The sequence below is a fragment of the Polyodon spathula genome, chromosome 13 (assembly GCF_017654505.1).
Source record: "Polyodon spathula isolate WHYD16114869_AA chromosome 13, ASM1765450v1, whole genome shotgun sequence".
Taxonomy (NCBI): Eukaryota; Metazoa; Chordata; class Actinopteri; order Acipenseriformes; family Polyodontidae; genus Polyodon; species Polyodon spathula.
In genome coordinates, this window is record NC_054546.1 from 25752802 (window position 1) to 25775255 (window position 22454).

The window sequence follows — 22454 nt, forward strand, 5'->3', positions numbered from 1 at the left end:
TGCACATGAAGTTCTGTAAATACAAATATACATTTTAAACACTCATGCTCGTAACCCAAATTATATCCCATGTACCAATGACTATACACCAAAATGAACACACTACATACAACATAAAACAAAAATAAATAGCACAGGGGTGGGCACTTTGCCACAACTGCCCAATTGTAATTGGGCCCCTTTTAATGTAAATGCATAATTAATCCTCTCTTTCCTACAGTGGCTCTCCCCCCTTGAACTTTTCCACATTTTATTGTGTTACAACATGGAATCAAAATGGATTTAATTAGGAGTTTTTGCCACTGATCAACACATAAAAAGTCCATAATGTCAAAGTGAAAAATAAAATCTACAAATTGTTTTAAATCAGTTACAAATACAAAACTGAAAATAATTGATTGCATAAGTATTCACCCCCAATATTCAGTATTTGTTAGAGGCACCTTTGGAAGCAATTACAGCCATTAGTCTATTTGGATAAGTCCCCTACCAGCTTTGCACATCTGGACACTGCAATCTTTGCCTATTCTTCTATGCAAAATTGCTCAAGGAAATATACTAACCAACTGTGGGACCTCCCAGAGACACGTGTATTTAGCCTGAAATCATGTGAAACACCTTAACTGCACACAGGTGGACTCTAAACTAATTATATGTGACTTTAAAGACAATTGGTTGCAAAAAATCCTAATTAAATCCATTTTGATTCCATGTTGTAACACAGTAAAATGTGGAAGTCCAAGGGGGGTGAATACTTTTGAGAGCCACTATAACTCTGCAGTGTTATTTGCAAGATTTAAAAAGAGGTGTGTCTCCAGACAGAATGTCTTTATGAAACCAACAGTGTGTAGTGCAGTGACTACATCCGTTCCACAGTACAGTGATCAATTTCTCCTTTAAGAATTGTATAGCTAGAAAAACAGTTTTGAGCTCATTTCTTCGTCGTCAGAAAATATAATTCAAGTATTAGGTCTTAGTTTTTCAGCATAGAATGCAGTGCTTTGCCACTGTTGCCGTCTTATTTGCTTTCTTATTCTCTACATGTTTACAATTGGCATTATGATATATAATGGTATTGACTCGTACATGATCACATGAATTACAGCAAAACTTTAAGAATACTATCGCACCATCATATAGATAATCAGATTTCTTTTAGCTCTGTCTTACTGAAATATTGCTTTTTTTCTTAGTGCAGCTGCCATGTTGAGTTTCCGTTTGGAGTGAAGTTACATGATGAATAAATTAGCAAAAATCAAAAATGGACATGGTATGTCTTCTTCAATTACTATACACTTAAATGTGTATTTTTGACTAACATGTCGATTAAATTTTTAACAGTTTCAAAACACTTGAGATGATTTCTGAAATTGATGTTTTTTAAAAGGGAAATAAAACAAAAAAACGTCAAAGTGTGAGTATTGTGATTTTTATTTATGTTTACCGGAATATTTACACTTCTAAATAATGCAGGAAGATTGTGCTTCAAAGATTTTAATATTCAACTATACGACGAGTTAAAAACTGTAAAGTTTATGAACACGAGAATCGCCAGAAGCCGGCTTTCCGACATAGCAAAATGCGTCTGCCGGATGCTTGCAGCCTCTTGATGCCATCTCAGAAAAATGCAGATATGTATCCACTCTCTTAGGCAGCTGGAACTAAACTGAACTGGTGGGCTTAAGGCCCCTGTAATTATACTACTATTTATATAACTGGAAAGTTCTAGAAAGTTCTAGAAGTTACTCCAAGTTTACTGCACTGAATCTATCTGGAATGTTCAGGAAAATGGGTAAATTTCAAAATATCACTGTCCTGGTCACAAAAGCAAAGTTTGTGGGGAATAATAGCCATTTTCTATACTTTTGAGGCATAAGCAATTAGGAAATAACACTTACTACCCAGGAACCAAAAAAAAATAAATAATTGTTACACGGTGTATTTATAATAACTTGCGAAAGTTAGTAAACTGAGAGCGAAGGTTGTTGCAAGTTGTTGGAAAACATGGATTGAGAATTGATTAGGGGTTTGCTACGCATGTGGACTAGCAGAGCTATACTGGTGTTCTTTTCTGAAAAGAGACTAATATTGCAGATAGCAGACTGTTTGGTTCAAATTGCATGTACTGCTAACCACTGATAGAGACGATGCGTCTACAAACTGCCCAACAATGACTGCAAGCTAACGAGATAACAATGCTGTGGACTAGAAGGGAACAGGCTCTAGACTTCAGAGAGATCAAAAGAGATAATCCCACTGGCATCAATGGGGGTCGCAAGGAGACAACAAAAGGCAGATGTATGGACCTTTTGTCTCCAGGAGTGTGAAGAAAGTTCAGAGGTTGTCACACTAGACCACACACACAGACACACACACATTAACACTCACACAATAAATTAAATTACCTTGACCATTGGTTAATGTCAGAGAAAGGGGAGGTGGACCATCTATACAGAAGGGTATTTAATGTCACGCAAGCATTGTAATTTTGAGTGTTGTTTGTCCTGTACCTGGGACCAGACTCCCTGCATATTTCAATAAACCTGGCAACTGACTGAAGAAAAGGACTCTGTGCATTTTCTTGAATCTACTTACTCACCATCTATTTTTTAAGTACTTCACAAGTTACTGCAAAAAATGTGCACATTTCACCTGAGCGGGAATGCTGAGTGTGACAGACAGCAGCTCGATCAGTAACCAGAGCAGTGTGACAGACAGCAGCTCGAAGGGCAGTTATTGATTCATACTCAGCACAGCATCTTACACTTCAAAACAGGGCAAAATATCTCTCAAACTGGGCAAAATATCTCTCAAACAGGGCAAAATATCTCTCAAACATGTCCAAAAGCGACAGCGAGTGGGAGAAGTACAGGCGTGGAAAAGTACAGAGCAGTTTAGAAGCAGTAAGGAGAAATTGCATCTTGAATTGCTTTAATCAGAAAACAGAGGACATTGGGGAAACACAGCAGCAGCTCAAAGTCAAACAGCCGCGTGTGTTTTTCTGATAACAAACAACCTGAAACTCGGAGCAGCTGATTCAAATTCAGCGCCGTTCTGAGACACGGGCGAGGGGAGGAGCCAACAGCACAGCAGAACAACGCAGTTAAACAAGGCAGTCTTCCCAGCGACAGCGAGTGGAAGCGACAGCGAGTGGGAGAAGTACAGGCGTGGAAAAGTACAGAGCAGTTTAGATAGAAGCAGTTTGAAAGCAGGTTGACAGCTGCAGAAGAAACTAAACTTAAAAAAAAAAAAAACCCTCAACATGGTCTTCAAGCCAGTAATCTGTGACACCTGCTTGATGTGGGAAATCCGAGAAAACCCAGCGGAGATAAACCAAGTGTGCGTAAAGTGCCGCGCGATCCAGGATTTGCATAAACTAGTAAGTATGCTAGAAATGGAGCTGGAAGAAGTGAGACAGCAACAGGATCTTGAGGAACTGGCACACCCACAATTCATGGAAGTCTGCATCACTCCTAACAGACTGAAAGCCACCAGGGAGATAGAAGGTCAGAACAGCTGGGTTCAGGCAGGCAGAAGCAGGGAAAAAAAGAAACTTCGTCAAGCACAACCACCAGAAATCAAAACAACCAACAAATTTGAGTCACTTCAGAATGATGAGCAGAACCAACAACAAGAGAACGAAAGGAACAACATCCAGGATCCCATTGACAGTGGTGACCAGACAACAAAAAGAAGGGAGGTCATGATTGTTGGGGACTCCATATTGAGAAATTCGCAGTTTGGACCCCCTTACTATAACAGTGTGCTGCCTTCCGGGAGCCTCGGTCAAGCACATCACTGAGAACGTGGACAGGCTCCTAGAACGAACAGGAGACAACCCTGTAGTAGTCGTCCACATCGGTACAAACAACATTGGAAGAGACAGACCAAAATCCCTGCAAAACAAATTCAGAGAGCTAGGAAGGAAATTAAAAGAGAAAAACAAAACTGTGGTATTTTCTGGTATACTACCCGCACCTTGCAAAGGACCATATGGACAGCTGGAAATAATTAATCAAAACGCATGGCTGAAGACATGGTGCACACGGGAAGGCTTCACCTATCTTGATCATTGGACCACATTCTACAACGAGGACTATCTGTATAGACGGGATAGACTGCATTTAAATAACAAGGGAACCAGTCTACTCAGAGAAAAGATCCTCGAGCAGGTTCAGAAGCATTTAAACTAGAAAGGAAGGGGGGAGAAAACAACAAAAAAAACAGAAGGGAGACTGCATCAAAACAAGAACAACAACTCAGGTAAGAGAACCATTAAATGTATTTATCTAAATGCTAGAAGTATCAGAAACAAAATTCTAGAACTTGAAGCCACTGCACTAACAGGTAACTATGATGTTACAGAAACGTGGTTGTCTGAGAGTGATGGGGACGAATATAATATTTGTGGGTATACACTGTATAGGAAAGACAGGCAGGACAGAAGAGGAGGAGGGGTAGCGCTATACATAAGAAACAGTCTTGAAGCCCAGGTGTTAAACCTGGACAAAGAAAATAAAACCGAATCAATATGGGTCAGAATAACGGACAAAAATTCAAAGGGCATAATAATAGGAGCATGCTATAGACCGCCAGATTCAGACGGTGAGCAAAATAATCTGTTACACAATGACATTAGAAATGGGTGTAGCAAAGGAGAAGCCATACTAATGGGGGATTTCAACTTCCCCCAAATAAAATGGGAAAACCCGGTGGGTAGCACGAAGGATGAAATAGAAATGGTGGAAATGACAAATGACTGCTTCCTAACACAATTTGTCAAGGCACCGACTAGAGGGGAGGCATGCCTTGATTTAGTCTTTTCAAATAACGAAGATAGAATAACTAAAACAGAGGTCAGAGAACCACTGGCTAACTCAGACCACAACTTGGTCTCATTTGAAGTGTTTTATAAAACCCCAAAAGTAATGACTAAAGCTAAGGTTTACAATTTTAGAAAAGCAAACTATGAAGGTATGAAACAGAGACTAACAGAAGTAGATTGGAGTAAAATAGAGAAAACACCCACAGAAGAAGGATGGTTGTTCTTCAAAAATGTAGTACTAGAGGCACAAAACAATTACATCCCTAAAGTAGACAAATCTAAATGTAAAACTAAATTGCCAAAATGGTTTAATAGCTCAATTAAAAAAAAATATTCAGCGAAAAAAGGCACTTACAGAGCATTAAAAAAGGACCAAAAAGAAAGTATGCAGAAAGAGTACACAGAACTGCAAACGCAAGTCAAAAAGGAAGTTAGAAAGGCCAAGAGAGAAATAGAAATGAACATTGCTAAGGGAGCTAAAACCAATTCCAAAATGTTTTTCCAATATTACAACAGAAAGAGAACATTCAAAGAGGAGATTAAATGTTTAAGAGATACAAATGGCAAAATCGTAGAGGAAGAAAAAAAAATAGCAAATATATTAAATGATTACTTTTCACAAGTTTTTACAAAGGAAGATACTGACAACATGCCCCACATGTCATCCAGTTCCTATCCAGTTTTAAATAACTTTAGCGTAACTGAGGCAGAAGTGTTAAAGGGACTAGGAGCTCTTAAAATAAACAAATCCCCTGGGCCAGATGAGATCCTCCCAATAGTACTCAAAGAAATGAAAGAAGTAATTTACAAACCGCTAACCAAGATCATGCAGCAGTCTCTTGACACAGGGGTGGTACCGACAGACTGCAAAAATTACAAACATAATACCGATCCACAAAAAGGGAAACAAAACTGAAATGGGTAACTACAGACCAGTAAGCCTGACTTCTATTATATGCAAACTTATGGAAACTATAATAAGATCTAAAATGGAAAATTACCTATATGGTAACAGGGCCCTGGGAGACAGTCAACATGGTTTTAGGAAAGGGAGATCGTGCCTAACTAACTTGCTTGATTTTTTTGAGGATGCAACATCGATAATGGATAATTGCAAAGCATATGACATGGTTTATTTAGATTTCCAGAAAGCTTTTGACAAAGTCCTGCACAAAAGATTAATTCTCATACTGAACGCAGTTGGGATTCAAGGAAACACATGTACATGGATTAGGGAGTGGTTAACATGTAGAAAACAGAAAGTACTGATTAGAGGAAAAACCTCAGAATGGAGTGTGGTAACCAGTGGTGTACCACAGGGATCAGTATTAGGTCCTCTGCTATTCCTAATCTACATTAATGATTTAGATTCTGGTATAGTAAGCAAACTTGTTAAATTTGCAGACAACACAAAAGTAGGAGGAGTGACAAACACTGTTGCATAAGAACATAAGAACATAAGAAAGTTTACAAACGAGAGGAGGCCATTCGGCCCATCTTGCTCGTTTGGTTGTTAGTAGCTTATTGATCCCAAAATCTCATCAAGCAGCTTCTTGAAGGATCCCAGGGTGTCAGCTTCAACAGCAGCAAAGGTCATTCAAAATGATCTAGACAAGATTCAGAACTGGGCAGACACATGGCAAATGACATTTAATAGAGAAAAGTGTAAGGTACTGCACGCAGGAAATAAAAATGTACATTATAAATATCATATGGGAGATACTGAAATTGGAGAAGGAATCTATGAAAAAGACCTAGGAGTTTTTGTTGACTCAGAAATGTCTTCATCTAGACAATGTGGGGAAGCTATAAAAAAGGCCAACAAGATGCTCGGATACATTGTGAAAAGTGTTGAATTTAAATCAAGGGAAGTAATGTTAAAACTGTACAATGCACTAGTAAGACCTCATCTTGAATATTGTGTGCAGTTCTGGTCACCTCGCTATAAAAAAGATATTGCTGCTCTAGAAAGAGTGCAGAAAAGAGCGACCAGAATTATTCCGGGCTTAAAAGGCATGTCATATGCAGACAGGCTAAAAGAATTGAATCTGTTCAGTCTTGAACAAAGAAGACTACGTGGCGACCTAATTCAAGCATTCAAAATTCTAAAAGGTATTGACAGTGTCGACCCAAGGGACTTTTTCAGCCTGAAAAAAGAAACAAGGACCAGGGGTCACAAATGGAGTTTAGACAAAGGGGCATTCAGAACAGAAAACAGGAGACACTTTTTTACACAGAGAATTGTGAGGGTCTGGAATCAACTCCCCAGTAATGTTGTTGAAGCTGACACCCTGGGATCCTTCAAGAAGCTGCTTGATGAGATTTTGGGATCAATAAGCTACTAACAACCAAACGAGCAAGATGGGCCGAATGGCCTCCTCTCGTTTGTAAACTTTCTTATGTTCTTATGTTCTTAAATGATGCATTCATTTGTCGTAATTCAATTCCAGTTCAAACCTACGTTAAACAAACAAATTGAAAACACACACAGCATCCTGGCTCTCACACCGATTCCCCTATTCTTCCTGCTCTTGTAAATATCTATCTTGGCCTGGCCAAGCAGCTGGTTAAGCAAGGTTAAAATCAGGCTTTTATCGGGCGGAAAGGCTAAAAATGGGTGTCAATCGGCAACAAAAACTAAAACAATGAAAGAAGGACAGGCCTCAGACACAGCAGGGTTAAGAACACTAATAAATTAATTGACAGCAGTTATAATGTGTAAAAGCCTCCACTGCAGATCCCCAGCTCTCTCTCTCTCTCTCAGTGCTGCTTATATATTGTTCTTCAGGCTGACGCAGTGTCCTCCTTCACCCACAGATTGTCTCTCCAGTGAGTGTCGGGTAGCAGCTGGAGCTGCACATAGGCTCTGACAGAGTCTTTCCCTTCACAGTGGCCAAGAGGTGTAGGTACAGCATGCCCTGCCGCAGCCAGTCCCAAAAGACTTCCAGGAGCACCCTCTGCACCTCTTTTAGCAGCCCCTGTGGTGGCTTCAAACACAGCCCGTGCCACAGTGTGGAGGCCACCAGGTTGTTGGTAATGAGAGCCTTGCCTATGAAAGACAGCAGCCAGTGCCACCTGCCCAGCCACCCCGCACTTCTCCAACACCCTCTCCCAGTTCTTTCACTGGCTGTCCTGGTCCCTCCTCTCCCCCACCAGCAGGGCACAGCTCTGTCCAGTTGATCTTGGCAGATGACACTGATTGGAAGTCTCTCAGGGTGGTGCCACCCCCACACCCCCCCCCCCCCCCCCCCCCCCCCCCCCCCCCCCCCCCCCCACCCCCCCCCCACCCCACCCCACAGCAGCCGTCGGATGCCAGACTACGGGGGGAAAGGGTCGGGCACTCAGCCCGCTATTGATCTTCAGCACACTGTGAATGTCACTGTAGAGCACATAAAAGTCACACCCGTGAACCACAAACCCCATGAGTGTACCACAAACCCCATGACCTCCCTCAGTCTGCTGGGCACACAGTATGTCTGGTCAGAGTATACCACAAACCTCATGACCTCCCTGTTGGCCAGAGCTCTAGACAGCAGTTTATAATTGGCACAAAGCAAGGGCTACATGTCTCCAGTTATCACTATGAGTTTCTTGTAAGAATGTGACGTTTGTTTTTTGCCTAACAAATTGAGAGACTGCAGCTCTTATTAGCGCGTCTCGACACCTGTTAATATTTAAACTCAGAGATGCCAACATTTGAAAATGGAAATCCTAGCACCTAGTGAGCAAAGCAATCAAGAAAACAATAGCAAACCCTAGCATACCCTAACCATGCCCCCTTCATGCACTTTTAAGGATAAAATCAATCACTATTCAACAAGAATAATGCTTAGACAGAAATGTAATTCAGAGTTAATTATTTAAACTATCGTAAAAATAAATGCACATTTTATTAAAATCATACTTTTATGTTGTGCCTCAGTAAGACCTCTTTCTTGACCGTGGCTCAAATTACAGCTTTTCAAATTAAAAACAAGAGACAAGGAGATTCCGCACACAAATAGCTTCTAGCGTTTTCCTGGATAAATTTGGGCGGAACTCTGTGTGAACTTTACGCTCAATGCTAAATATTTGCTCTGTGTCTGCATTACTGTGGGGTACCTTCAATATGATTAGCATCACCATGGCCAACAATGTAAACTTTGGTTGGCCTGTTGCAGGATTCAAGATCCTCCCTATCTTGTACCAGGAATCATCTGCCCTGTCTGACCGAAGAATATCTTTGGGAATGTTCTCTACTTGGTACGCAACAAACTCATTTTCCAATTGCCAATTGAATTGATTGCCAATTTCCAATTCCAATTGATCCAGCCTATCAACTGAGACCAAATCAAATCTTCTGACAAAATACATCACAGATTCAGATTTGACATTTGCCTTCTTACTGATGTCAGCCACTTGTGCCTGTTTTAAGAGCTCCTCATGCATTGGCAATTTGCTGGCAATATAAGAACTGGCCTCCGTGTAATACTCTCTGACAGAGTTAAAAAAAAAAAAAAAATTCTCATCTTATGAGCGCTTCTCTCTCCTCTCAAAATGTGAACATGGAAACTCACACCATCATTAACACAGAAGCACAAAAACAAAAAACAAAAACAAAACAGAAGCACCCGTCTTGTTGCACTGATGCGAGTCTAATTAAACTTGGCCCGTATCACCGTAGCAGAGCCTCAAAGCCCTAGCTGCTACAGCCAAACCATAGCAGTTGGCATCTCTGTAAACTCCCGATTTAAATTTCACTCATTGAGAGGTTAAAAAGTGGAACAAAGCAGAAAGGGGAAACAGAAAAACAGACATAAAAAAAGATCATTCTTCCTTTCCTAATCATTGCGATCGACTTTACAGGGACCGTCCCTGAGTTTACCGAACACGTTCTTCAATCTCTCCTGATCGCTGAGAAGCTCTCAGTGCCTGAGCCTTTCTTCAATAAAAATTATACAGAACTGAAAATTTAGAATCAGGGAAATAATCCTCTACTACAATCCCTCTCTTTCCCGTCCTTTTTTTCAAAAGACTCCTTAATACTCAGACTGTACGCTCCCTTTGATTTCTGGCTTGCAGAGGACCCAGAGGTGAGAAAGAAGTCAGTAAAGCCTCCCTTGCCGTCGCTATCAGACCTGAAGGAGCCTTCAGTAACTGTGCTGGCAGCTATCATCAGCTCCCTCCCTCCCCGCTGCTTCAGCACTTCCTCCTACCTGCTCTCCCTGGCCACTGGTGCTTACAACATGACATGCAGCCCACTATCCCCCTCTGTCTGCGAGCCTCCCAACGTGGCCACTGCCCCACAGCTCCACTCCCACTGCTCCTCTCTGCAGTCTGTATCTCACCTGTCCAGGCTGGTTTGCAGGTCGGTTTCACCTCGATCTGCACCTCGCTGTCTTGCACCGCACGCTTTTTGCCGCAGTCGTACGCCGTGACGGAGAAGCGATACAACCGCTGCCTGCGGAAATCAAGAACCTCAGAGTTCTTAATGTTACCTGAGAGAGGGGGGTGGGGGAAGAGACGGGAGAAAAAAGTTTGAAACTGTATTCACTCCTTTTTTGATCACAGTCCTACTCTACCGATTAAAATATTTAAAAATACAAGTCTGTTTCAAGGTGTTTGTCTTCAGTATTACTGTTTTTATTAGCAGTGTAGTTTTTCATGCTAACTGCATTGTTTGTAGTGTTTATCAGCAGTGCAATGGACGTACCGCTGCAGAACAGAGATTTCAAAATCCATGTATATAGAGGGCAGGTGTTCCTTTTATTCTCTGCCTTGTTTTACTGTTCTGTGTTTCTTTTGTTTGTACTGCTTTTCTTGCATTCTTTTATAAATATTTGTCTGTTTTTATTCATTTTTATTGTGAAAGGCGTTACATTAAAAATAAAGATGATAATTATTATTATTATTATTATTATTATTATTATTACTAACAGTGCAGTGAAACCTCTGGACAAACAAACAGACACTGAGACACACACACACATACACACATATTTGCATTTCTATATTTGTGGGGACTTAATTCTCACTTTTTTATTTATCATTTCTAACTCCAGTCAGACAAAACTCCACACAGGGTGAAAGTCAACAACAAACTAAATATTTCGGTGTTTTACAAAATGGGGACGTCCCCACAACGTTGTTTTTTCAGGAGTTACTATCTTTCTGGGGACATTTCCTCAAATTTTGTCTGCACATTGATAGAAATACCTGCCTGCACACTCTCACACACACACGCGTAAACACTTATACACACACACAAACAAAGTCAGTACCGTCGTTGTCGATGGTGAAGGGCATGTTGGGAGTGAGGATCTCGTAGAAGCAGATCTGGCTGAACTGCGGAGAGCAGTCTGCATCGATGGCCTCCACTCTGAGGATCCTGTCGTAAAGCCGGCCCTCGCTCACCGACACCTGGTACAGGCGCTCCAGAAACACCGGGGCAAACTCGTTTACGTCATTCACTCGCACGTGCACTGTGGCCCTGAGAGGGAGAGTATGCCTTTAGGGTGTGCTCTCTCCCTCCTCTCTCCCTCCTCTCTCCCTTCCTCTCTCTGCCATAATCTCCCCCTCCCCTTTCCTCTGTATCTCCCTTAATCTCCCCACTCTCTCACTTGTGTGATTTCTTGCTGTTGGTCCCCTCTGGCCCCTCTCCACAGTCGTATGCCTGGATGGTGAAGCTGTGCTCCCTCTGGGCCTCGCAGTCCAGCGGCTCCTTTGCGCGGATCAGACCCTCCCCTGTCGACTTGTCCAGCACCACAGCCTCGAAGGGGACGCTGCTCCCCCCACTGTGCACCCGGAATCCACACACCTCACCTGAGGAGGGGGGGGGGGGGGGGGGGGGGGGGGCAGGTAGAGGGTGAGAGGGACAATGAGAGGGAAAGGGACAGGGAGGGAGAGAAAAAGGGAGAGGGAGTGGGAAAGGGGAGGGAGTGGGAGAGAGGGAGTGGGAGAGAGGGACAGGGAGAGTGGCAGGGAGAGAGGGAGGGATTGGGAGAGAGGGACAGGGAGAGGGAGTAGGACAAGCAGGTAGAGAGAATGGGAGAGTGCCAGAGAGAGGGTGTGGGAGAGAGATAGGGAGAGGGAGTGGGAGAGAAGGACAGGGAGTCATTTTATTCACTTTGTGTCAGCCAGGGCCAGCACAGGTACATCCCAATAGCAACAACAACATTTGTCCAAAGATCCTTTCCACCATGTTGCTAGTAAATCCCTATGTTGCCCGATTGGAGGGTCCTTCACTTATTCACTCCTTCAGTATTTGGCAGTGAACTGAAGAGGGAGGTCAAACACACACTTATATAGTCCATGGTAAAATAAATGAATAGTCAGGTGTTTCAAAGACAATGACATTCACAAGAACTGGAACAAGGTCATCTCAAACTCCGATGACACCGGACTGCACACTGAGACCCAGAGAGCTAGCTTGTACAAAATACTGCTCTCTCCGAGAAGCATTCTTCTCCTCTTTGCGTAATCGGCCCGTCATTACATTTCAGTTGTATTCAATAAAGGGGTCGTCCCAAGTTAGTCAGTTCAATCTCCCGAGTCGGTCAGTGCAATCGCCCGAGAGTCGGTCAGTGCAATCTCCCGAGTCGGTGAGTGCAATCGCCCGAGAGTCGGTGAGTGCAATCTCCCGAGTCGGTCAGTGCAATCGCCCGAGAGTCGGTCAGTGCAATCGCCCGAGTCGGTCAGTGCAAATCGCCCGAGAGTCGGTCAGTGCAATCGCCCGAGAATCTGTCAGTGCAACTGCCCGAGAGTCGGTCAGTGCAATTGCCCGAGAGTTGGTCAGTAGTTAAAACTCGTAAGTGTATGTTTATAAATTCTTCCGCAGCACCACCTGCTAAAATCAGCTAATGGGTGCTGTTTTGTACAGCAATGCTAAAAACACAAGCTGCCCTATTCCTATACATGAGTCTCCAGTCAGAGGTCAATCCCAGTCACAGTGATCTCCGCCATACAGGGGCACTGGATTAGTTATTTCGATCAAAGGACCACAATTTTCCTGCAGGTCATGTAAGTCTTGTTGGATGTTATAATAGCCATGGTTAAGGAGGAAAGTGATCAGGTTCTTTTCATGATTAAAAGAACTGGTAAGTGAAGGTGAGACATGAATTTACTTTTGTTAGGGATGGCTTTTCAAACTGGTGGAAAGCATCTGAAAAGTTTAAGGAACATGAAAGATCACACTTTCACGAGGCATGAAAAAGACTGCCGGGCTGGGCTGTTTACCCATTAATGTCCTGCAAAAACTGCGGAGCGAATGGGGTTTGGGTCATTCAAGTTCCTTGCTCATAAAGGAATGTCTTTTAGAAGCTATGACAATTGTGATGGACTCCTCTGCTGCTAGAGCAGACAGACACTGACCCAATGAAAGGGAATGGCTACACCGATGAGACTCCAGCCCAAAGGAGGTGAGGAAATCTTACTCATGCAACTCAGGGAGAGGTAGTTTCACAAGCTCGGGGTAGCCCATTCAGACTGACTGCAGCTAGAACCATTCCATGTAACCTGCAGACTGTAAAGTGGGATTTTACAATGCGTCCGATTGTGATTGAATGTGCTTCTGGAATGTGGACTGGGTGATTGCTCCGATGGTCTCTTGTAAGGTGTGCAAGTCAGGAGTCCTGTTGGATCACTGTAATACCCATTCACTGGACCCTGCAAGAGGGGGGCCGGGAGTTGCGTCTTGTTCAGGACATTTCAGTTACTATGGGAGAATCTCCCGAGTGTAAGAACATGTGATGATCTGTGTTTGTCTGCGTGGAAGTGGTGTGCAGTATTGCATGTCTGTGCCACACTAGCTGGTCTGTTTGGACAGTGCCAGTCTCACGGGTTTGTTCTGCTTACACTGCGCTACCTGGAGATGCTACTAACACTTCAGCATGACAGCACTGTTACAGCAAGACAAGCGCAAAGACGGTTGGGCTTTTTAAATGCACTAAAGAAGTGGCAGGACAGACCCGGTGTGTCTGTGAAGCTATAGTATATCTGGACCTTGTGAAAGGGGGAGCCAGAGGGCTCCAGTGTGTATGCAGTGCTATTGGAACACTGGAATCTATCAAATGAATAGCAGAACAAATACATGTACTGAGACATGATGATTAACGCAATGAATTACTGTATTGCCAAGCACAATCTAAAGATTCCCCAGCCAAAAATGAGGGTCAGCAAAACAGCAGACAAACCACAGAGGCAGAAGCGGTGGTGTCTGGAAGACATACAGTGCTGTGGAAGCGGGAGTTTGCTGAACTACAGCATGTTTCAACCAGAATGGCATGAAGACACAGGGAGACAATCCTATTGATTCAGCCTCTGCCAGGGCAGTCTCTGCAGAGACAAACTCTCAACTTTCCCTTCCACAACAACTGGGTAAGCCCAGGCTTTCAGATGGAGTTAACGATGCTGGGGGATCCAGACAAAGAAAAGTCGTTCAAAACTGTGCCAGGGATTGCAGAATCTTTTGGAACAAGAGGACTTTTTAAAGAAGTTGAACAGTTTAGAAAGCTCTGTGTTCACCAGTCTCAGCTGCAGGGTCAGAATAATCTCTTTCTGCCCTCCACCACATTAAAGCTTGGGTGTGAAGCACAATGAGGCGAGAGGAGGGCTCTTACCTGTATAGGACAGGGTGAGGGAAGGGACGAGGTTCTTACCTGTCTAGTGCAGGGTGAGGGAGGGGGCAGGGCTCTTATCTGTGTAGTGCAGGGTGAGGGAGGGGCTCTTACCTATGAAGCGCGGGGTGAGGGAGGGAGCGGGGTTCTTACCTATGAAGCGCAGGGTGAAGGAGGGGGCGGGGTTCTTACCTGTTTAGAGCAGGGTGAGGGAGGGGGCTGGGTTCTTACCTGTGTAGTGCAGGGTGAGGGAGGGGGCGGGGCACTTACCTCTGTAGTGCAGGGTGAGGGAGGGGGCAGGGCTCTTACCTGTGTAGTGCAGGGTGAGGGAGGGGGCGGGGCACTTACCTCTGTAGTGCAGGGTGAGGGAGGGGGCAGGGTTCTTACCTGTGCAGTGCAGGGTGAGGGAGGGTTTCTTACCTGCGTAGTGCAGGGGTGCGTCCTTGTCCAGGGCAAACAGAGGTGGGTTCAGCAGCACAGTGTTGTCATTCTCCATCACAATCCCCTGGTACTCCGTCTCAATCCATGGCTTGTGCTTATTGGCTGAGGAGAGAGATGATCAGAGCAGACAAGACAGTCAGACACACAAAAAGACACACAGAGATACAAACACAGACACAGAGAAAGAGAGACAGACAGAGAGACCGACACACACTCAGAGAGACAGTCACACACAGAGACAGACACAGACAGAGACATGCCCTGAATATCAAAGCTTTTCTGAAAAGAGGGGCATTTGTGACGGTGTTTTAAACTTTGACTATTTTTATTGTTCCAAGCAAACATAACAAAATAGCCATGAAGGCTGTTAGGATGAATGTTATGCAACCTAACTAATATACCTCCGTGCAAAAATCGAAAGGGTTCTGTGATGAGATACACCCCGCCCCTGTGTGCATTGTATGGTTTTGTATTATTATTATTTGAATGTATTGTGTGTGTAAAAAATGTGTTATTTTATTGTTCACTGTTTTGCAACATGGCAAAACAGTGCTGTTGTCTGTTTCCTGGCCTGACATCACCACACAGAGATCTGTGACAGGTTGATGTGATCGGATTGAGTATCTTCTGTCTAAAGTGGTTCTGCCTGTTTCAAAGAGTTCTAACGGAGATGGGAACCCAATTCAAACAGGCTCAGTGCTACAATAAAAGGGTCTGCTGTGGGTGGAGTGACTCTGACTATACTAATGATGATGAGCCCAATCAGCTACTAGGGACTGAGGTGATTTTAGAGGATGACATGGATAATGTATGCAATGTAATGTAAAGGTACAAAGTGCCCCCTGTTTGGACCTAAAAGAAGAGCAAGTGCTCCGAAGACACTGAATGCAGAAAGCTATGATATTGTATTAATGTAATGAATTTAGAGGATTTAGAGTCAAGCACCCCGAGGGGTCCTGCAGTGCCAGTGTCACTCACAGCTGTGTCATTCCTTACAGTCAAGCACCCCGAGGGGTCCTGCAGTGCCAGTGTCACTCACAGCCGTGTCATTCCTTACAGTCAAGTACCCCGAGGGGTCCTGCAGTGCCAGTGTCACTCACAGCCGTGTCATTCCTTAGAGTCAAGCAACCCAAGGGGTCCTGCAGTGCCAGTGTCACTCACAGCCATGTCATTCCTTAGAGTCAAGCACCCCCAAGGGGTCCTGCAGTGCCAGTGTCACTCACAGCACTGTCTTTCCTTAGCGTCAAGCACCCCGAGGGGTCCTGCAGTGCCAGTGTCACTCACAGCCGTGCCATTCCTTAGAGTCAGCACCCCAAGGGGGCCTGCAGTGCCAGTGTCGCTCACAGCACTGTCATTCCTTAGCGTCAAGCACCCCGAGGGGTCCTGCAGTGCCAGTGTCACTCACAGCCATGTCATTCCTTAGAGTCAAGCACCCCAAGGCGTCCTGCAGTGCAAGTGTCGCTCACAGCACTGTCATTCCTTAGCGTCAAGCACCCCGAGGGGTCCTGCAGTGCCAGTGTCACTCACAGCCATGTCATTCCTTAGAGTCAAGCACCCCAAGGGGTCCTGCAGTGCCAGTGTCGCTCACAGCACTGTCATTCCTTAGCGTCAAGCACCCCAAGGGGTCCTGCAGAGCCACTGTCACTCACAGCACTGTCATTCTTTAGAGTCAAGCACTCCGCGGGGTCCTGCAGTGCCAGTGTCACTAACAGCACTGTCATTCCCTAGCGTCAAGCACTCCGCGGGGTCCTGCAGTGCCAGTGTCACTAACAGCACTGCCATTCCTTAGACTCAAGCACCCCGCGGAGTCCTGCAGTGCCAGTGTCACTCACAGCCCTGTCATTCTTTACAGTCAAGCACCCCGCGGTGTCTTGCAGTGCCAATGTCACTCACAGCACTGTCATTCCCTAGCGTCAAGCACCCCGAGGGGTCCTGCAGTGCCAGTGTCACTCACAGCACTGTCATTCTTTAGAGTCAACCACCCCGAGGGGTCCTGCAGTGCCAGTGTCGCTCACAGCACTGTCATTCTTTAGAGTCAACCACCCCGAGGGGTCCTGCAGTGCCAGTGTCACTCACAGCTATGCCATTCATTAGAATCAAGCACACAGAGGGGTCCTGCAGTGCCAGTGTCACTCACAGCCCTGTCATTCTTTACAGTCAAGTTGTTTATATGAAATCCTTATTAAACACAAGCGTTATTAATGTTCATAAAGTGCAACTGGGTTCATGAAACTATAATGTAATTAATACAGAACATACAACTTTACATTAAAAGAAGCTCTCTAACTTTACTTTCTTTTCTCTTTGACCTGACACACTTGCTATATAATTGTATTCTAGTAAATGTTCTCTTGTTGCTCCGAATATCCTCAAACACACGCCTGTTTTGTTTTTCTCTGCCTGCTTTATTACCTTTATTACACAGAGACAGAAACACATCAATGACTTAGAGACATACAGAGTCTGACAATAACTCAATAACTCGTGGTAAAGAAAGTCCTCAATAACTTTCTTCCCAACTGGATGGGGTGTGGGCACCCCCGGACAGATATGTAAACAATCCCACGCAGACTGCTCCCTTCTGTACTATGCTTTATTTACCTGCACTCACAATGCAGCAACAGAGCATTCGAAACGTTTAAACCACAACAGGGTCTACAAAAACAGATTCCATACATAAACATCAGCTTTTCATCTTTTTTTTTTTTACATTTTATTTAGATTTAATGACTTATGATGTGCTTCTAAGAGTTCAGTGTCTCCCACTAATCGAGTTGGTAGTGTGCTTTCTCTTGCACACTTTGTATGTAAGACCTGACACAGAAAAGACTGTAAGAAAAACACACTCAGCTTGATTTGAGTTTGAGTGTTAAATCTCCAAGCAGCTGTATCTCTATGATATTAATGAGGGGTTGTGGCAAAGTGCCCGCCCCTGTGTGTATTTTGTGTTGTGTGTTAATGTTGGTGTATAGTCATTGGTACGCGGGATATAAATGGGTCTGTGTAACACGAGTGTATAAAATGTTTGTATTTAGGCATGAGGATTGCCCAGCACTTCACGTACAAGTAAAATGTAATAACATGTGAGCACGGGGAATTGCACTTTATTAATTCACGTGCAGTTGTACCGTGACTCCAATTGAATGACTGATTAGAAATCGAGTCTCGGTACAGCTGCATAAAAGCAGCATGTTTTCATTCACTCTGGGTTGTGTGTTCTGGAGTGGAGAACGGGGGAGAGATAGGAGAAGCATAATTATAAATATCAATTGCTACGAGTGCTGGAAGCACCAGCACCGTACTTGTTTTGTGTAGCGTTCGGCCACCCTGTTTTGTTAGTGTCTACACGTTTTGTTTGTCTACTTATTTTGGCCTCACGTGCCGTGTGCTGTTTTTGTTACAAACCTTTCATTTACTTTCTGTCTATTTAATTATTAAACTGTGCATCAGTGCCTTCACCATTCCAAAACCTGTGTTCTGAGTCGGTCCCTGTTTCTGATCTGACGTCACCCACTGCAGCCGTCTTTGTGACACGTCGTGTGAGAATCGGGATTACCAGCGCCTCCTAGACAGAGACCAGAGCAGGGACCGCAGTTTTTTAGATTACAAAAAAAAAAAAAAAAAAAAAGATAATAATAAAGAAATGGGGAGAAGCAGGAGGAAAGCGGCAGCAACGACTGCAGGAGGAGGAGGAGGAGGAGGAGGAACTAGAGTCCAGGAGGGAGAAGACAGAGCCTTTCCCGTCCTCTGAGGAGATGCTGGACTGGGTGTCGGATCCGGAGTGGAGCGGGGAGGACTTCCCACTGGTTGTTGACCTACTGTGGGCCAGAGATGGGGAACGTTGGGAATGCTGGGAACAACATTTCTACCCAGTGCCCTTCGTGAAACCGGCAGCCGTGGTGATCAATTACTTGGCTGCTGATATGGGACTGCCCCAGCAGGTTGCATTCCAAGTGGGAGGAGCCACGCCTACCTGGGTGCTGCAAGTAGTCTCCCTTTAGCCCAGTGAGGATCACTGGGCTAAAGGGAGACTACTTGCAGCACCCATCTCCACCAGCAGAGGAAGAATGCCTACTGGTTTTGCCTCCAGAGCCAGAGGGAGATGAGCTGTCTCGAGGAGCAGAGGGAAGGTCCCACCGCTGTCTTCAGAGCAGGAGGGAGAGCCGCACCAGTCCCCTGCAAGTGAAGGAGAGCCGCACCAGTCCCCTGTAACAAGGCTAGACTACAAGCCGCTCCCACCTCCATCGCCAGGAGACAACACCCCACTCCCACCTCCGTCGCCAGGAGACTACACCCATTTAATGGCCAAACATTAATTTTCGACTACGGAGTAGCTGCGTTCCAGAGGTAGCCTCTTTTTGCTGATGTACAGTATCAGGTTTTCTACTCCAACTACCTTTTGGGACAAGACAGCACCCAAACCTACATCCGATGTGTCGGTGTGGAGGAAGAATCTCTTGGTGAAATCTGGTGTGATAAGAGTGGAAGACTGGCAAAGTCTACGCTTAATCACATAAAATGCCCCGACACTCAGCTGACCACTTAATTAAATTTGGAGCACTCTTTTTGGTGACGTCAACTAACGGGTTAACCACTGTGGCATACTCTGGGATAAAGCAGCGGTAATAACCAGCTAATCCCAGTAGTGACCTCACCTGAGCCTTGGTTTTGGGGATCGCTGTGTCAACCAAAGTCTGGATTTTGGTGACTACGGGTCTCACCCTTCCATTCCCCATTAAAAATCCCAAATATTGATTTCTTTTTTGGCAAACACATATTTCCTCAAGTTAGCTGTCAGCTGGGCTGCCCTTAGAAACTGAAGGATGGCTGCAATCCTAGCCAAATTCTCTTGCCAGGTGGAGCTGTAAATAAAAACGTCATCAATATACGCTGCTGCATATTCAGGCGTAAAACCTGGTCCATCAGTCTCTGAAAGGCAGTGGGCGCACCATGTAGCCCAAATGGCATGGTTTTAAAGTGAAACAGCCCTTCTGGTGTTGAAAATGCAGTTTTCTCTCTGGAGCTGCAGGTTAAGGTGATCTGCCAGTATCCCTTCGTCAGGTCCAGAGTGGAGATAAACCTCGCTTTTCCAAATCTATCTAGACGTTCCACGACCCGAGGCATGGGGTATGCATCAAACTTGGCAAAAGAGTTTACCTTTCTGAAATCTACGCAGAAGCGGTTGGTGCCATCCTTCTTGGCCACTATGACAGTAGGACTGCACCACTCGCTCCTGGAAGGCTCAATCACCCCAAGCTCAAGCATGTCCCATACCTCTTTGCGAACGCCACTTTGTCGACTTTCTGGGATCCGGTATTATGGCGATCAGACTGTCTAATTTCATAATTCACATTCCCTATAGCCCGAATCACTTCATAGGGCCCCTGCCATTTAGCACACAATTTTGATTCTGATGAGGGAAGTAGCAGCATTACCTTGTCTCCTGGTCGAAAGGTTCGAATTAGTGCATTTTTGTTGTAATGCTGCTGTTGCCGGTGCTGAGCCGATCTGAGGTTGTCCTGGGCCAAATGACAGACCAAATCTAGGCGATCTCTTAGTAGGAGCACATGCTTCACTACATTTTTGGACGAGCCTTTGTGCTCCTCCCACCCCTCTCTCAACAGATCGAGGATGCTGCGACGCCGTCGGCCATACAGGAGCTCTAAGGCGGAGAACCCTGTCGAACTCTGCGGCACCTCTCTCACTGCGAAAAGGAGGTAGGGAAGAAGCGATGCCCAATGTTACAAACTGTCTCAGCATCGACTTCAAGGTCTGATTAAAGCGTTCCACCAAACTGTCCGTCTGTGGATGATAAACAGACATCCTAATGGGACGTATTTTTAATATTTTATACACCTGGTGTAGCGTGTTAGACAGAAAATTGGTTCCATTATCAGTCAAAATCTCTTTGGGGATCCCTACTCTTGCCATAATCTGTATTAATTCGTTGGCTATTGCAGCGGCGCTAGTGGATCTCAATGGAACTGCCCCTGGGTATCGCATTGCATAATCTACCACTACTAATATATATGTACGAGTCAGAAGGTAGCAAAGGGCCCACTATGTTCATTGCAATGCGTTTAAAGGGGGTGGAAATAATCAGCAGTGGAACAAAAGGGGCGGGGTGCACTTGACCCAGCACTACTTGCTGGCAGTGTGGGCTTGTGGCTACATATCTCGACACATCAGTATGAAGACCTAACCAACAGAAAATCGGGGCGATATCTGCTCCCTCGTCTTCTCAGCTCCGAGGTGCCCTGCAAAAGGGATACCATGCGCCAGCCTCATGACCTCAGTCCAACAAGATGGGGGAACCAATAATCGTGTTACAGGATGTCCTGTGCCTGCTGCTAGATTTGCTCTATTCAGCAATCGCCCCTTGATACTGAAATGTGGATATACTAGAGCCCCAGCGCCATCAAAATCCTTACCTTCAATAGACCGGACCTGCCCCCAAGCGTGCACTAGTGACGGGTCATTGTGTTGGCCCCACACTATGTCCGCACTTGAGTACTACATGTCCGGTATATTGAGAGGGGCCGGAGTAGTATCTGCCCTGGTTGGCCCAGTAACCTCGCCCTCTCGGTCACACTGCGTTCCAACTCCCTTTGACTGGCGTTTGTTACCATTCAAACACTTTCCCACCAGACCCCAGCCTTGTCTCAAAGATGCTGACCTCGTGGCCGCCATGACACAATGCCCAGGAGAGCTGTCCGAATTAAGGTATGCTCACAACCCGTGTCCACTAATGCGCGGGTGTTCACATTACCTAAAACCACATCAGTCATACAAGGCCCCTCCCGACCATTTTCCCCACGCTTACCTATTTCAGGTGCCCAATTACCACACTGCCACGTCACATTCCATGGCAGCGGGGCATGACCTGGCCATATGTCCTTGTTGGTGGTACCTAAAGCAAATCGGGGGAACAGAGGGAACGGGTAAAGAATTTGTCCCGCTGCTAGTACTGCAACGTGGCAGGGGCAGCACCTCTATCCCTAGCTGGGGGCAAAACTTGGTCTCCATGGGGGGGAGGCAAGGGGGCCCATTGGAGTCGGCGGTCTTGGGGGTCTGGGTCCCTGGACGGTTGGTGGGGATGGTGTTGGAGGAGAGAGAGGTAGGGGTCGGCTGCCGACATTATCCAAACCCAGGCAGAAGCTAGGGAGTCCTCACAGTTATCTGCTATTCGAATGCCACCAAGTACGCCTCCAGGTCATCCTCCGGTGACATCTTCATCGCCCAAGCCTTCGGTGCCAACATAACATGGTGCTGTGGACATTGCCAGCCCTAGCCGCTCAATAAGCGCAGTATAGCGCTCCTCCCTGCTTCTCTCCTCTACTTCCCATCTGTGTTCCAGAGCCTCCAGCACCTCCGCCAGTGCGTTGCGATCCATCCTGTGTTCCGACACCATGTGTGGAAATTTGACCGGTGATTGTGAACAGGTGTAGAGGTGATGTGGTGCAAAAGAAATCACAAACAATTGTAATCCGGTAGGAAAGTGGTTTTAATTGTAACCCGGGTCTGGTGACCAACAAAAGAAAAATGCTCCGACAATAAACAACGTGTAATGCGCGGCGCCAAACAAATGGGTTTAC

At 45.3% G+C, this 22454-nt stretch overlaps 1 protein-coding gene across 17 annotated transcripts in view; it reads right to left on the bottom strand.

Moving 5' to 3' along the window:
- The window catches only part of LOC121325764 (calsyntenin-3-like), a 133883-nt gene that overhangs the window by 95324 nt on the left and 16105 nt on the right, over positions 1–22454 (bottom strand). For all 17 annotated transcript variants that reach the window (XM_041268746.1, XM_041268737.1, XM_041268740.1 and 14 more), the window contains exons 4-7: positions 14839–14961; positions 11425–11626; positions 11086–11294; positions 10153–10302 (exon numbers count right to left, since the gene is read on the bottom strand). In XM_041268746.1, the coding sequence (XP_041124680.1) occupies positions 10153–10302; positions 11086–11294; positions 11425–11626; positions 14839–14961 (684 nt within the window). The remainder of the gene's footprint in view (positions 1–10152; positions 10303–11085; positions 11295–11424; positions 11627–14838; positions 14962–22454) is intronic.